Genomic DNA, 16,883 nt, shown 5'->3' with positions numbered 1-16,883 from the left:
AATTTCATTTGGGTAGAAATGATATGGCAGATTTTCTGGCCTTACATACAGTATAAGGCCTCATTCTGGTATTAGACTCAGTTTGAAGCCCTTTCACACTAGGTGCAATTTATAAATGAAAATCCAGACTGTAGCGGCGTCTCTGTCAGTTGATGCAGACAGGGTTTCAGAAAGAGTGTTGAGGGTCAGCTGCTTTCTCAGAGCGATCTTTTTCAATCGTGTGTCCAAAGTCAACATTCCAGCCAACCTACAGCCACCACAATGCAGAGAGGATGTGGAGAGAAAATCTAAAACAGCATATATGACGCCTCGCAGTTGCAAAGCTAAGGTTTCACAGGTTTGGATCTTCCAGCTCTGGAAGCCCACATGCCTACAGCTATTCATCTGGACAGACATCATCAATTACTGCTAATTAACCAGATGATGGTCTAGTGAGCAGAAAATGAAGGGGGTGATTAATCACTCAGAGCACCTCCAGGTTTGCTACTCAACCTCAAAAAGAGGGCTATGAGTAAAAAGGGCTACTGGATTTCTTTTGCCAGGCAACACACAGAAAAAGGACATGTCCAAACCATTGTGGTAGACAAGCAGGAGAAAACTCCTCTGAGGATTTCATTAGCAAAGATCATCCACCTGACGGAACTAATGGAGAAAACACCTTTAACCTTGAGCTTGTACAGTCCCAGCTAAATGATAGATCTTTTTATTAGAAGAAGGGAATTTCCTGTCCCTGCTGAGGTGCTGCTTTTCTCTTCTTTTTGCTTGCGTGTGTCATGCCTCCTCTGTGGGTGAATTTTACTGGCAGTTTGGGGGATGATGTAATTGTGGAAAGGTCTTGCGTGCAGTCATACTAGTAATTCAGTGACAAATTTTTCATCTGGTCAAGGCAGGCTGTCTTTGTAAATAAAGATGTTAGTCTTCAACATAGGCAAACACACTGAGAGGAGTTATTGTACACACCCACTGCTAGAAAACCCTGATATTAATTTCTAATCCCCATAACATCTACAAAGATCTGATTTCTGTGCTGTTTACAGTGTGGAGTTCTTCAAATATGAGTACACTGAATACTGTGTGTGAAATGATTCTAGTCTTGATCCAGGAAAATATTATCTTGACTGGAGGAATCCAGGAATTTGTCATCCAAATGGATTTTGGGGGATTTTTCAAGGCCTCCTCATGAGTCAGTTATAGAGTTACTGCACAAATCACCATATGCCAAATCCGATTCAGTTATTTTATTTCAGTTCTCTCTGTTGAGTTAAATTAAATTATGGCTATGACCATGACTATAGATATACGAAGCAAAGCATAGCATCTTCCTAAATAAAATATAATATTCCCAGCAGCAGAGCAGCAGCCCAGAAAGAAAGGTTTAGTACACCACTGCTGTGCACTGCTAGTCAGCTACTGCTATCATCAACTGCATTTGATGAAGGAGTCTGGGTTGTTTCAGAGGCATGGACTCACCCCATGTGTGTTTTATTACCTCATCTTCTCTGGTGATTTATGGCTTTCACACAGGCCACTTTTCTGGGCTGTTTATATCTGCAGAAAATAAAAGAAAATCATAGCTTTATTACCTAGATGGAGTGCCTCACCGGGGGGCAGCAACATACCTGCATCACACATATCTGATCTACCTTTTCAGAGGTACTACACTACCACATGTGTGCAAACCATCCCTGAACAGGACTGATAAGTGCAGAATGAGAAACGGCATCTGCTGGAGCACAAATTCCATTACTGTCTCCTCCTAATGTTGACAAGTAGACATTTCATCCTCGTGACTCATATCCTGAAGAAAGCTTTGCTTGGACTATTATGAAATGTTTCTCTGGGGAAAAAAAAGAAGGTCTTTGTGCTCTGTCAGTCATGTGTTATCAGTCCATATAATGGTTCAGCATGTATGGTCATTTGGAAAGATAATCAAGACTGAAAGTGTATGCTTTCAGGTCTGTTCAAAGCTCCATTCAGAGATGCTGCTGTCTACAATCTGTTTGCCTGTGGCTCCACCCTGTGGAGAGAGAATTAAAAGGTAATGCATATCCTACAAACAACTTTGAAACACTGCAGATTGGCTATCAACAGGGACGCGATTATAATATATACACACTTAGTAGCTACCCAATTATGTCCACCTGTTCAATTGCTTGCTAATACAAATAGCTAATCAGCCAATCATATGGCATTCAGGCAGGTAGAGATGGTAAAGATAACTTGCTGTAGTTCAAACTGAGCATTGACATGAAAGAGAAATAAGTAACTTTAAATGTGGCAGAGATGTAGGTGCCAGATGGGCCTGAGTATTTCAGAAGCTGCTGATCTTCACCATCTCCAGGGTTTACAGGGAATGGTCCTATAGAGACACAAACAGCAGTTGTCTGGACCAAAATGTCCCGTTGATGTCAGAGGAGGGGCAGAGTGATTGAAGATGATGAGTCTCCAACATTCAGATGGTAGGGTCAGAATTTGAAGTTGAGAACATGAAAATATGGATCTATCCTGCTTTGAATCAATAATTCAAGCTGGAGGTGGCATGACGGTGTAGGGCATGTGTGCCCAAGTCCAGCCCTCGATAGCTACTGTCCTGCAACATTTGGTGCATCCCTTCTCCAACACACCTGAATCAAATGAATGGCTTTTTACCAGGCCTCTGCAGAGCTGAATGCCATATGAATAAGGGAATTCAATCATTAGATTCAGATGTGCTGGAGAAGGAATGGATCTAAACTGGATCTCAATCCAATAGAGCATCTTTGAGATGTGGTGGAGCAGGAGATTTTCATCATGGATGTGCAGCCGAAAAATCTGCAGCGTGTGATGCCATCATGTCAATATGGAGCAAAATCTCTGAGGAATGTTTCCAATGTTTCCCTCTCTGAATCCATAACAAAGAATTAAGGCAGTTCTGAAGGAAAAAGAGGGTTAAACCCAGTGCTGGCATGGTGTACCTAATAAAGTGGCTGGTGAGTGTATTGTTTTTAACATCTAAGAGTATAAAAGATTAATGTGCAAAGAATTCTCCCCTGAATTTGTTGTGTTATAGTGAATTTCAGCTCATGGAAATCTGGCTTGAAGAAAGATTTCAATCAGTTATTTGAAAAAAAAAACAGCTTAAACTTATTAGTCAAGCTGCAAGAGCCATCATTTCACATCAATTTAGCTATTCTGAGTCTGACAATCTCCCAAATCACTCAGCAAAACAAACAAAAATAAATAATAACAATGCTTTAAAGTCACTTCTTCCAACAGCATAAAAAGACATGCTCCTAACAGTATTGAATTATTTTATTAGCCAGGACTGAAGATTAACTGTGATATACAGCTTTGTTTCATAAGTGTGCACACTGGCAAGGAAAAAAACAAACAAAACAGCTTACAATACACACTAACAGGCTAGTCAGTAATGTCCATAAACCAAAAACAAAAGTTCATCAGTCAGACAAAATAGTGTCTTAGTACATATATATGATGGGCTTTTTGTAATGTGCAATGTCAGACAATAGTTTGTGTGATAAACTGAAAAACTGAAGGTTATAAACAGAGTCATTAGAGAATCTACTCTCCTGGTTTACAAGCTGTAAGCAGCATGTCCACCAGCTGCAATCTGTGCTTACAGTTTAACAGCCATTTAAAGCCCATCCTGGGTCTACTGGAAAAAAAAAGAAAAATTACAAAAAGACCCAAATGGGAATCTGCTCTGTTGGTTTATACATCATCATCATCTTCAAGTAATAATCTACACCCACAATTTACTTTTAACCTTGGTGGTTAATGTGCTGCTGAATGCGCTTGCAGGCACAGACTGCTAATCCACGGGGATGAACCGTAAGAACCAATTTACATATGGCTCTGCATTTCTTTTCCTCAGCACAGAGTGGCTCTGAAATCATAAAATCATCAGCAGGTTATCTTCTGCCGATGACCCACCTTTCTGATCCCGATGTGATGACATTGTCTAGCATGTGGGGCAGCTCCCATACTGTGAGCATGCAGGTTAATGCAACTGTATGCAGAAAAATGACAAGAATACACAAACTAGAAGCAACAGTTGCAACAGCGACTTGTTTAGATTGTTCTCAGATTGATTTCTGATTCTGCTCACAGAGTCTGTACAATCAGGCTGTTATATTAAGCTTTAACCTCTCAGTTACACTTAAACATAAGCTGCTACTTAAAAAAGCCAGAAAAGAAAAACTAGATCTAATTCATCAAATAAGAAAAATACATATAGCTAGTACAGACAAAGATTGAGAGGAAAATACTGTTTACACAATAGAGATAACCAGGCAACAAGAAGTACGAGACGTTTCTAAACAGAAAACTGTTTTAATAACTATGTGTGTGTATCTGGATGTGTTTACTCCAAGTAAATGCACACTATAGGTGCATCTTTTTGAAAAATGGTATAGTGTTTAAGCACAGAAAGAGGATGATATAGTAAAATGTATTAAGTTGTACACAGTTATTTATTTCTTAGTCTGCAGTCAAGCATGGTTGCATTTACTTTTATATCCTAAGCAGCAAAGGAAAGATGTCATGCACTCACTGCATTTAACACAACATATCAGTGATTTCACCTAAAACAAACAAAAAAAATCACAAAAATGAGCTGAATCAGAAATCAATTTTACATTAAATTAATCTTACAGTCTGAAGAAGCTATTCAACAAAAAGCCCAATACTTTTATCTGTGTTCAGGGAGCGAGCGGCCCCAGCCTCAGCTCTACATGGTGGGTGAGCCAAACGGCTTCAGTGGCAGTGTCAGGTCCCTCCTCACTTGGCCGGATGGGAGCAGCCAGGTTGCGGAAGTCATGTCGAATCTTAAATGAAACAGTGACATCCGCGTCCTCTTCTTTCTGAGGGATAACTTTGATGAAGAAACCAATCTTGTTGGATTTCCTGAAGGCAACAACACTGTGGAATGCACAGAGAGAGATTGGGTCAAGAGTTACCTCACACTATTACTTTTGTATGGGAGTGTGTGTGTGTGTGTGTGTGTGTGTGTGTGTGTGTGTGTGTGTGTGTGTGTGTGTGTGTGTGCATTTACTTACTCCGGATCATCCTGGAAGTCTTGAGGTTCAGCCAGTTCATCATACTCAGCAGCAGCATCCTTTCCAGCCAAGACCAGTTCCTTACTTGGAACAATAACCTAATAAAAACAGTTTGAACAGTCTATGATTTTTATATGACAAACAGCAGATTTTACAGGCATCTTTTCTATTTCAACACATAACAGTGAAAAGAAAAAGGAAAATGAATATCTGGAGGGTGATGCATTTGGTCTAAAATGTTTGTAAAGCAAAAATTTATAGAAGAATAATCAGCTGCTTCTCAAGGTCCAAGATCCATCATCACTCAGAATCCATGGTTCTCTAATTTGAAAGTAAAATGTTGGTTTAAGGCCTGGATCATATATTTTATTCCATCATTTCACCTCAGGAGATTACTAAAACATATTTCATTTCACTAAAACAGTCTTTGCAGCAAGATGTTTAATCTTTTAGGTTAAACATTTTAAATCTATATTTTCTCTCTCTACCTGTACCTCCATACAGCACATTGATTTTCCAGTCTTTTATATAAACTTAGTTTTTCCTCACTGATTATTTGATTGTCTGCTCTGTAACTGCTGTGCCCTCTTCCCCCATTCCACCTTGTGTTTTTGGAAATGAATATCAACAAACTGCTCTGTTGACAGTACTTTGAGGCACAATTATACTGATTTAAAATCCATTTTAAGTAAATTTAGATCTATAATCAAAATTTTGTCTTCTAATTTTAAAACTGGAAGCACTCAGAGAGCACAATCCTCCACCAAGGTTAGGAAAATTAGAAATCACAGTGTCCCTGCTCAAACGAAAGTTTCCACACCCCTAACAGAACATACAAATCTAATATACTAACTTGTAACAGGTGTGTGAAGCCAGCCATGAGAGCTGGATGCTAAATTCAGCTGAGCATGCCTTGATGTGGCTCACACTGCCCTCCGGGTGTTTGAATATCACATCAAGCAGGGACACAGGACAGGGTGCTCCAGTTGGAAATGATGTGAATAGAAATGGGTCATGAAGATGCTCTGTTTTGCCCCAGAGCTCCTCTTTACCCAATCTGGCCCATGATGACCTCATCTTTTAAGATGCTAAGACAGGAAGCTGTTGACTGAGAGCCACAAAGTGACTGCTGTAGCAGCAAGTGAAGAAGACCATTCCTCCACAGGAAGGTAAGATGAGAGTTGAAGACAACTCATTTCCCAAATAAAAGGCTTTATGGAGCTTTACTGCCACATGATTTTTTTGACAGAGGTGCCCGATCACAGTCCAAACAGCAACACAATCACTTAGATGGATGTTTCTTTAAAGAATTTAAACTGAATTGTAATCATTTGATGTATAGTGCAGTGGGTTCATCTGCTTTTGATTTCTCGATGCAGCTTAAATGTTATTAAACAAGCTCTAAACAGCAACTTTGGTCCTGATTAAAAGCAAGTTATTACCTTGGCAGTGCTATTTATGTCATCAGGGTCTTCCTCGTCACAAGCAGCCAGTGTAACGTGGGTGATGTTCTCCACTGGGTTGGTCAGGGTTAGCAGCACCTGACTCTCCTACGGACATAAAAAAAATGAATAAATACATTAAAGGAGTTCTAGTTCAGTTAAATGTAAAGTTTTAACAGTTTTGGTGTAACGTTATGGCCACTTTCACATGATTTAATTATAGCCAATCTGTTTTTCAGCACAGTGCAGTAAAGCTGGGTTCTTCGTATAGTTTTACAGACAGACTTGAGCTCAAAAAGCAAAGGAACTGGTAAATTAGCTGAGTTTCTAATGCCACTTAATTTAACAGCTTTATTAACATTAGAAATATTGATAGGAAGTATGATGAGGAAAAGACCAGAGCACTTGCTGACCTTCGTGTATCGGAGATTTGGAATGGACATGATTCTTACTTCAGGGATATAACTCCTGTGGGAGGAAGAGGAAGCGGGTCAATCAATACACAAACACTAAAACACCCTGACAGCATTCAACGTGCCATTCAGCTGTATTCATTCAAGCCTGAGAGCTGATCACTAAACTCTGAACAACAATTAAAAAGTTTGATCTGATTAAACATGAGATCCGCTGCCTGATTTGAATCTACAACACTTAAACAAATTATTAAATATACAGAAAAACTCTTTTAGTATTTGTCAATGTTTTTTTTTTAAATAAAAATGCAATTAACATGAATAATTTCCTGAAAACATGATTTACAGTAAAGGGATTGTCATTAAATGAAGGTTCAGTGGGCTGGAGGCTGATTAATAAACTGTACACAATATTCCCACTACTCACACAGCCACCAGCTGTATTTTGAACTTGATTGAAGTTGGATTAAACTCTGGTTTGCTCAGGTTGTGCTCACATTTCTGAGGGAAGTAAATATATAAAAGACAAGAAGAAAAAAGCTTGTTATATTAACGTGATCCACAAGTAAAAAAACAAAACAAATGAGAGCTTTTTAGTGATACAGAGCAGCAACATCCTAAAGCTGTTCTGACCCTGCAGCGCAGCGAGCGCTTCATCAGGAGGTGTTTGTGTCGGGGGTGGAGCTGAGACGCCCCCGCAGGCTGGAAGTCTGGCTGCAGAAGCCTCTGCCTCAGCGTGGTTACTGGAAAGCATGAGAAAAAGTGTAGTTAACAGCTCATTTACTGTTAGAAATGTGATCTGTGTCATGTCTGGGCAAAATCTTACCTTCTGGTAAACTGATGGGTCTGGTGTAACAGTCCTCAGGCAGGGGCTCTACTTCGTCAAGAGCCTGGGCAGGATCGATGCTGATCTCCTTCTGGTCCTCACCTTCTTTAAGGCTAATTCAGAAACACAGACACTGCTTAACACTCTGCTTATTATCTTTAATAATAATAATAGTTTAGATAACTGGGAGCTAACAACACAGTAGTAGTGGTGGTATTTGTACCACTGGTGGTACTCGCACTCCCTCTAGTGGTACATGAGTGGTCAATTAAAGAATCTTCCCATATAAACCAGCTGAAAGATTAAATAATATGCAGTCTGTGCAATCTTTATGGATTAATATTGTTTTATTATCAAATGAAAAGCATCACATCTCTGGTTTTCATTGGTCAAAAAAAACTGAGAAAGTTTTGTATCTGAACTTTCCAGTAAAGCTGGAGGCAGCTTTGTTGTGAGAAAATGTCATGTGATTTAATCATACTAAAATAGGGCTTTTCTTTACACGTGGCATAGACACTACACACAGAAGGATGGAGAGTCAGATCTGACATCTATTGTTCAGGTATCAGAAGAGTCTGTGTTCACAGAAGCCAGAGAATCCATCTCATCACGTTTACTGGCAGCAGCTTCTCTACTCACTAACTTGCTAGTTAACTTTAACATGTTTTAGTAACCAGATAGTTTCTCACTTGATATATTGATTTTGTGTGAGAGGACAGACATTCTTCAGGGGTCTGTGATCGCCCCTCCATGATCAAATCTGAAACTCTCCCAGTTTCTGTTTGCCGTTGATGGCCCGTGGAAAACTGGAGATATAATTGTTTGAATTTGAAAACAAAAATATTTCTCAGTGTAAAGCTGGAATGGGATGGACAGGAGTTACGTTTCTTTCAATATAGGCATTATTTGTAATTTCTATCATTTTACTAATCTAAGTGGTATTTGTGGCATTTTATTGTAGTAAATAGTACTTTTTAAAACTTCAGATTTGATGATTCTGTGTGTTCTGGGGGCCTAACATGTTAAGAAAATAGGTTGAAGTGAAAAGTAATGGTCAGATCATAGAGGTGGGGTTGTGCTGAAAAAATGGGATACCAAACAAGGGTGTGGTAAACATTTTTAGTTATCCATTTATATCTTATGTAGTATATAAAGGCCAGATCAAGAGCATTCAAACAATAAGAATAGTCTTAAACCCCTCAGGGTTAAAAGGACTTCGCTGAGGGGTTTTCCTTGAGTTGTTGATGAAGTTTAAATGTTAGTTCTGTTGATGAACCTCTTCTGTAATGATAGCTGCCATTCAACAATAAGTAATATTTTCCTTTGGAACTAACCTGCCTCTGTCTGAAGTGCACTTACTGGAAAAGGGTCAGTTTGTTCAGCTAAATTTAATGTCAAGCAACAATGTTCATTCAAGATTGTAGGCAGGGCTGCTGCATGACAACTTTTTGGAGCAGGAGTTATATTTGTCTCCTGCATCTGATGACATACTTTTCCAACAACAAGTCTTATGTCAGCCAATTATTACATTTAAAATGTCCTTCTATGCTTTCTGATTGAGAGATTTTAAGATGATCGCTGCTCATAATTATACAACTACAAGGTGATATTGCAACTCGAGGAAAAAAAATAAGGGTGATGAACAGTGGACTACGATGGATTACCAAATTATCAAAAGCTAATTTCAAAGGCTCTAATTGAATTAAACACACCCTAAAGTTAATCAAAGCAACGGCTGCTGCAAGGTGGAACATCCATGCCGATGCAGAAACACACAAACACTGCATTCGCCTTCAAATGTGAGTAAAACAGAAATGTTCAGTGTAAGGAGTCCCAGGGTCGGAGATGCTTTTTTCAAGTATAGGGAGAAAACTCACGAAAGACCAGCCAGGCTTGATATGGGGGCTCCAGTCCTCTGCCTCTGCAGTCTCGTTCCAAGGCCGTATTTTTCCTGGACGAATTCATGGAAACAGACAATCAGGCAAACTGCCAAATGAGAGCTAAGGGGGGAAACTCAGGATTATTTATGACATTTATCTACAGCTATTTTTCCTACAATACTATTCTAACACAGGGACTTGGTCCAAAAATGGAATTTATGACGACTTCAGTGAACAAAAACAGAAATAAAAAAAAAAAAGAGTATTTGATGTGTAAATAAACAAATAAGTCACAAAGAGTGTTAATGCCTTATGAGAGACAAAAATGTGCTTTTCTTCCAGAGGAGAGAGAACCAACTGGGATTTAGGACTTAATTAGGGTGTGTTTGTTTTGTTTTGTTTTGTTTTTATTGTTGTTGTTTTTTTCCATTTTCTCATTTATTATTTATTCTTTTTAATATAGTTACAAAAACTTAAAAGTTGTGTTCTATTGCGTTTCTTCTTTTAACTAACATAAAAGCTTCTCGTGGGGAATTTGGCCTCTTAGCCAAAAAAGCATCCATGCGATCAGTGAGGTCTCTCAGTAACAGACCAGAAATAAAAGGGAAAACAATGCTACTACGAAGACGAGACTACCAAGTTGTGAAAAATACAACTCACCACCACATGAATAGTGTGTTGCTGGGGGGGTAAAACCAAAATGTCAGAGTGCATAAGCAAAGGAAAAAAAGAGAGAATAAGGGACAAGGTGAAACCAAAGCGATTAAGCAACACATTAGTGGTATTTGATGACATGCAGCAGCAACAGAAATGCATCAGTGATGACAAAATAACAGCAGGACATCACATCTTAAGTGGTTCCAAAACACAACAGGAAGGACTGATTTCCATTAATGGGTGCTAATTATTATAAAAGTGGTGGGTGTGAACAACGTGCCAACACACTAAATAATCATGAAGAGTGTGTCCACTTAAAAAAAAAAGTATATTTTCTGTTTTGTTGTAAACTGTTCAGTTGGCTTCTGCTGGTAAATTTAAATGCTAATGAAAACTTTTTCAAAGCATAAAAGTGTGGAGATGATTAGACAGATCATTCCCTCCTGCTTTGGCTTAAATATGCCGACACTCAGTATGTTTACAAGCTGCACTAAACAAAAATTTTAAAGTAAGACTAACGCACCAAGATAATGTGCAATGGATTTAATCAGTCTAATCATTCCTACATCTGCAATCACCCGCCAATTTATCAGGTACACCACACTAGCACATGGTTGGACCCCGATTTTCCTTCAGAACTGGTGTTATAGATTCAACAGATTTTGCTCCATATTGGCATGACAGCATCACACAGTTGCTGCAGATTTGTTGGCTGCACGTCCATGATGAGATTATCTTGTTCCACCACATCCCAAATGCTCTACTGGATTGAAATCCAGTGACTGTGGAGGCAACTGGACTACAGTGAGCTCTGTGACATGGTGCATTATCCTGCTGCAAGTTTCCATCAGAAGATGCTACACTGTGGTTATAGAGGGATGGACATAGTCAGCAACAAGCCGCAGCTAGGCTGTGTTGTTTTAATGATGCTCAGTTCCCCCAAAGTGTGCCAAAATATATCCCCTCACATTATTACACCATAAGCCTGAACTGTTAATACATGGAAGGGTTGACCCATGTTTTAATGATGTTTCCACCCAATTCTGACCCTACCATGTGAATGTGGAGCCCATGTTATTTTCTCACAGAAGGAAAAAAACCTATCTTGGTTGGAACCAGTGGCTCTTCAAGTTACTGTTGCCTTAATGCCTTTCTATCACCTCCAACCAGTCTACCCATTCTCCTCTGACAACAACAAGGCATTCTGGTTTAGACAACTGCTGCTCACTGGATTTTTTTTTTTTCCTCTTTTTCAGACGATTCTCTGTAAACTCCAGAAGATCAGCAGTTTCTGAAATACTCAGACCAACCCATCTGGCACCAAAGTCGACCATGCCACATTCTAAGTCACTTAAATCTTTTATGTCCATTATGATGCTCAGTTTGAACTTCAGTAAGTTGTCATGATCATGTCTACCTGTCTAAATGCATTGAGTCACTGTCGTGTGATTTACCGATGAGCTATTTGTATTGTACCAAGCAATCTAACCAAAGTACCAAATAAAGTGACTCAGTGAGACTCAAACCAGCCTATATGCCATGTTCAGGCTACACAGCAGAACTCAGTCTATATATATATATATATATATATATATATATATATATATATATATATAAATAAATATAAATATAAATAACAAGCCCACTTTGCTAATATGACAGAACTAAAAGTTGTTTGCTGAAAGAGCTGCAAGCAAAGATACAAATGTTTGCTAAGAAATAAAATATCCAAACTGCAAATGTTTGGGAAAAAATGTTTGCAGCATTTTTTTAGTATCAAAGATGTCTGAGGGGTATGTGGCACATTAATTCCAAATTGAAAGTTAAATTAGAAGCAAATAATAATTGCCTCAAACACATTTAATCATAATGTGACAGAAATAATTGAATGCAGCAGTAGACTGCAGAAAAGATTGGGTAAATAATGCATCTGGGTCAGAGCTCATAGTTAACTGATGTCTGTAAAAAAAACATAATGAGGTTTAAACAAGAACGGCTCATTTTGATAAAGGCCGGTCATTTCCTCTCCATTCTCCTCGGGGCTGTACCTGCACTCCTCTGCTAACATCTCTGGTGGGAGGGACCAAGATGCGAGAAGAGGAGTCGAGGGGAGGGGGTGAGTGTGTGCAGGTGAGAAATGGTAACAGGGTGCAACAAGATGAGCAGCCCAACTAACGGGCCTAGCTGAGCCAGAACCACGTCTAAAATTATCAGTGCATGAAAACATACTGAGTCTCACTTCAACTTTGCTAATATGACAGAACGGGACAGACTATATTACATTTTCTTACTGCAAATTATTATTATTGATCTTAGATATTAGAAAATAACACTGATACAATATTAAAGTTGACATTTAAAAAGGGTTAAAGGATGTAATTTTTTTAAGAAGGCTGAATTAAACTATTTGGCTCAGACAGAGCAGATTACCGAGAATGCCAGAGGCATGCACTGTCGTCTCCTGGCCAGCTTCTTCCTGTCTCTTTCCTGCTTCTCACGGTGGGCCAGCTGCTGGTAATACTCAATCAGCTTGTTGATCTGTAGAAATAAAAAATTCAGTGATGCATTGGTGTTTTTCTACAAACAAAATATGAAATAACAACAACATAAAAAACGTGCATTTATGATCATGGGTAGTAGCAGTGGTGAGCTTGGGTCTGGACAACCCAGGTTTGAGTCCCCGGCATGCCAACAGAGGTTAACTGCTGTGGATCCTTAACCCCTCCCAACTGTAAAAACATGGCAGCCCACTGCTCTCAAATTAAAATTTAATTATTTTATACACAATCTGAGTAAGATGTGATGGAGCAGGGAAAGACTAAAAGCCTTGCCGTGCTCTATTATATCTAAAGATGGGTCAAATGCAGAGCTAAATTTCCCAGTCAGGATTAATAAAATCAAAACTATTATTATTATTTTTCAACAGTAACTGCCATTTATTTTAATGGAATATTATTATATAGGTAAAAAGCTCTGGTTTGTTCCTTTAACAAACCTTAAAATTAATGAAAACGTGTAAAAGCACTAAATACCTAATAATAACTCCTGTGTTAAAGAGCTAAAATGTAGGGAGAAAACTTGTTTGAGAGGAAATCAAGATCAAAGTAGTGACACACTGCAGATGTGTAAACCCTGTATGCAATTTCCAAGAAAGATTACAGCCCACAAAAAAAAACTCCACTCTTCTTGCTGACTAGCAGCGCAATATGATCACTTAATCTAAAATACTTGCATTACTAAATGAAGGGAATCATTGACAATTTTGTGTTTGTGACAAATTTGCCTTTTAAGTGCTTGGTTTTTTCTTGCCTTGAGCTTATTATGTGGGGATTTAACTATTCATGAGCACATGACCAGGAAACATGTGATTAACTCAAGAGTGTTTGAATAACCACAAGAAAAAACATACCCGCTGAGCATGAGGGTTCTCTGGCTCCTGCCATCCACCACTGGCTGCAGTGAACAAAATGCACCAAGACATCAGATTTAAAACAATCACACTGAACTAATACAATCAAAAACACCTTTATTTATAAACTGAAGCACAGAGCAGCTTTTTGAGTCACTACTCAACTTACTGTAAAGAGCTTTATTAAAGCATACATTATATCAGTACCTACTTTTGTAGAAAAATAAATTATCAAGAGTCTGGACGAGTGAAGTTTAACAAAGTTAACTGCAGAAAAGAAAAAATGAAAAACTTGAACAAGGAGAGTATCAAACCAGACCTGCAGCGGATCTCAGGAGGCTTTAAAGAACAAAGACAAAAGAAAGCTGTTTTTGACCCTGTGTTGTCAGGTGGTCTGAATGACTAGATAAAACGGTCTCTCTCATAACACTCTGTCTTGCAGATGTCCTGTATTTATACCACCCAGTGTCTCTTATGAGAACCACACTGTTCCCAGTCCAGGGTCAGAGTCTCTTAAGTCATCACTCAGAAAAATACATAAGTGTATACTCAAAAAAGGTCATACATAAAGATGGATAAAAAGGGTTAAAGATTATAATGATTATAATGAAAATGTGTAATAAATGTAATAAAGATTAATAAAGTGAATAATAAAAAGATTATTGAATAATAAATTAGTAATAAGGAAATTTCTTCCACACCTACCAACTGATTTATCTGCCATTCCCACATCCCTGGAGGTCCAGCGACAGAAGCCACAGGCAAGATAGTAGGCTTTTTTCATGGCTGTCTTAGTGGGATCATCAGGTACAGGGGCTGGGATGTTAGTAGCCCGAGTGGACAGCGTGTGCATGCAACATGGGCAGTCAAAACAGTTTGCACACCTGCAGGAAAGCACAAAGTTAAAGGCATAAATACCAAGTCTTGCATTCATAAAACTGTATAGAGGCTCTATTTATGACACTGTCAGTCTCACCTGTTCTTTTTAAGCTTAGCCTCTGCTGATGGCATGTTCTCCAAACAGCTTGGACAGTAGTGAGAGTCCACCTGATCAGAGATAGAAGTGCAACAGGCGAATCAGTAAAGCTGTGATTTTAAGCATTATTACGAATTACAATTTATTAAAACAGCATGACACTGTGGCGAATCGTTGAAAATAACATTTATTGTGATAACAAGGTTGGCTTTCTTTACTTAGGGTCCGGTGATGTTTTTGTAAAGAAAAACAGCCACGTATCAATGTGGGGCTACAGGAGAATATTGCTAATACGCTCTGGGTGTGGTGTCTCTAACTGTGAGCCTACTAAACCAAATCTACTTAATTATAACAAGAAAACGTTTTGTAAGGTAAACCAGCGTTAAAACAAATTTTCATTTGCCCACGTATCTTTTATCTATAAGCTATCCAGATCTTTAAACATCAAACCCATAGTATACCATAAGCTACCTAGCTTCATCCTAGCTAGCTTAATTTCTGCAGTGTTCAACATATTGCTAACTTTAGCGGAAGTTAAATTACACAGCCAATGAGATGAGGGGATTACGGTAAAATCCCTTGATTGAAAGGCCGCTTAGCCAATACAATATCAGCCGCGATCAGACAAGTCCTGCCTATCTGTCAAAGCGACTAGCAAGCCCGCTAACAACAAAGTAGCTAGCTGCTAACCTGCCATGACCAAGGGCTGTAAAGGGGAAAAAATAACGTACCTCGTGAGACACACATTCCAGAGATCGTAGCTCGCTACAGTAGCGACAGAAATAAAGTTGAGACAAGGGGGCTCTAATCCTTTTTTCCCCACGAACCAGATAGACAACTTTATCTGGCTGCAGAAGGGACGCCATCTCTCAGCGCAGTAGCGGACTGCACTGCATTGATGTCACCACTGGTTGTCTTGCCTACGGAAACACAAGGCGCTCTTTATCGAGTCGACCTCGTGCATGCTCTGAAAACTAACTACACTGATGTATATATACTTCATTTCCAAAGATACTGAAATGTTCATATTGTCTTCAGTTGATTTTCTGTCTTATGGTACAAGGGATGAAAGTTCACTGATGTTTCTACTTATATGAGATTGTTTCTGTATCTTTTGTGTCCTTTTGGCACCTTTGAAGTGGTACCATCTCAAATCACAGAAATAGCCTGCAGCAGTGAAACATGACATAGAAAAGCAGTAACATCACATAAACACACTGACACAGATTATACAAAAGTACTGTCATATGCAAGACTGATGACAGCAAAAAATACTTTTTAATCAGATTACATGTGTCCTGAAAGCAGTAAAAATTCCCACCTGAACAGATGGTTTGGTTAAGCTAAAATAGGTCTGGCGTTTTTCTAACCTGACCTTATAAAGGTTGCTGAAGACTTAGCAATTTTGCTGCACACCTTTACAATACCCTGCAAAGAAATTTTCAGTTAAGAAAAAGTAAAAATAGGTTAAATAAGCATTTTTGTAAAAAATTGTGTCAACATTGAAACAATGAAGCTACAATAAAAATGCATGTTGAATGTGAAGTTCAAAATAATTTCCAATTGATTACTGCACAAAAATATTTGTACTGCTGCACCAGTTTAATAACCTGACCATCAATGATGACACAGGAGATAACTGTGGGATGTTATTTTATAAGTAAATAAGTAAAAGAAATTCTTTCATTTTTGTTACATTAATATTTAAGGAAGACGAACTGCACCAATTCATGAAATAAGTCACAACAGAGCCTTGTTCCAAGCCACCACTGAGGATGGACACACTAACAGAATCATTAGTGTGGTGGAAATTATTCATTATTAACAAGTAAAGCCTTAGTAAATTAGGCTCAAGTCAAATAAATGTCTTTCTGGCTTTATTATAAAACTTATCGATCAGGGAGCAGAAGGCAGTTCAGCATTTCTGGTAGTCTTCTCTCTGCCACATCATTTATAGCACAAGAAATTATGGTCTCATCATTCACACAAATAGTTATCAATAATCCTTTCCATGCATTATTATTCTTCCATCTGATACACACTGGTCTGGTTCTTTATTATCCTAAGTCATAGTGAGACAACTTTGCAGTGACAACATTCATTCATTATCTGTTCAGCTTTGTCCATTAAAGGCTGTGAGGAAGCTGGAGCCTAACCCAGCAGTTAGCAGGTGAGAGGCAGGGTACACCCTGGACAAGTCACCAGTCCATCGCAGGGCCATAA

General features: G+C 38.7%; 1 protein-coding gene across 2 annotated transcripts; it reads right to left on the bottom strand.

Moving 5' to 3' along the window:
• Positions 1-3,278: 3,278 nt before the first annotated feature.
• Positions 3,279-15,582, bottom strand: dctn4 (dynactin 4). Of its 2 annotated transcripts, XM_041990372.1 has the most exons (14): positions 15,392-15,582; positions 14,661-14,731; positions 14,390-14,568; positions 13,685-13,728; positions 12,706-12,813; positions 10,279-10,299; positions 9,616-9,689; positions 7,739-7,851; positions 7,546-7,655; positions 7,340-7,413; positions 6,913-6,967; positions 6,500-6,607; positions 5,058-5,155; positions 3,279-4,920 (listed from the first exon to the last, which is right to left on the bottom strand). In XM_041990372.1, exons 1-14 carry the CDS (start codon positions 15,524-15,526, stop codon positions 4,701-4,703), a joined length of 1,410 nt encoding a protein of 469 aa, XP_041846306.1. In that variant the 5' UTR covers positions 15,527-15,582; the 3' UTR covers positions 3,279-4,700. The 2 variants fall into 2 exon arrangements, with proteins under 2 accessions (XP_041846306.1, XP_041846307.1); XM_041990373.1 differs by lacking the exon at positions 10,279-10,299 and having other exon boundaries at positions 15,392-15,581.
• Between the last annotated feature and the right edge of the window lie 1,301 nt (positions 15,583-16,883).

The sequence above is a fragment of the Melanotaenia boesemani genome, chromosome 7 (genome assembly GCF_017639745.1).
Source record: "Melanotaenia boesemani isolate fMelBoe1 chromosome 7, fMelBoe1.pri, whole genome shotgun sequence".
NCBI lineage: Eukaryota > Metazoa > Chordata > Actinopteri > Atheriniformes > Melanotaeniidae > Melanotaenia > Melanotaenia boesemani.
This window is presented reverse-complemented; position numbering and strand designations above follow the sequence as displayed.

What these genes read in the sequence shown, in the direction of transcription:
- dctn4 (XM_041990372.1), bottom strand. Translation starts at nt 15,526, where the DNA reads ATGGCGTCCCTTCTGCAGCCAGATAAAGTTGTCTATCTGGTTCGTGGG. An exon ending in AGAACCCTCATGCTCAGCGG is followed by an intron (nt 12,814 to 13,684) that starts GTATGTTTTTTC and finishes TTATTTCTACAG; the next exon opens with ATCAACAAGCTGATTGAGTA. An exon ending in AAAATACAGCTGGTGGCTGT is followed by an intron (nt 6,968 to 7,339) that starts GTGAGTAGTGGG and finishes TTCCTCCCACAG; the next exon opens with GAGTTATATCCCTGAAGTAA.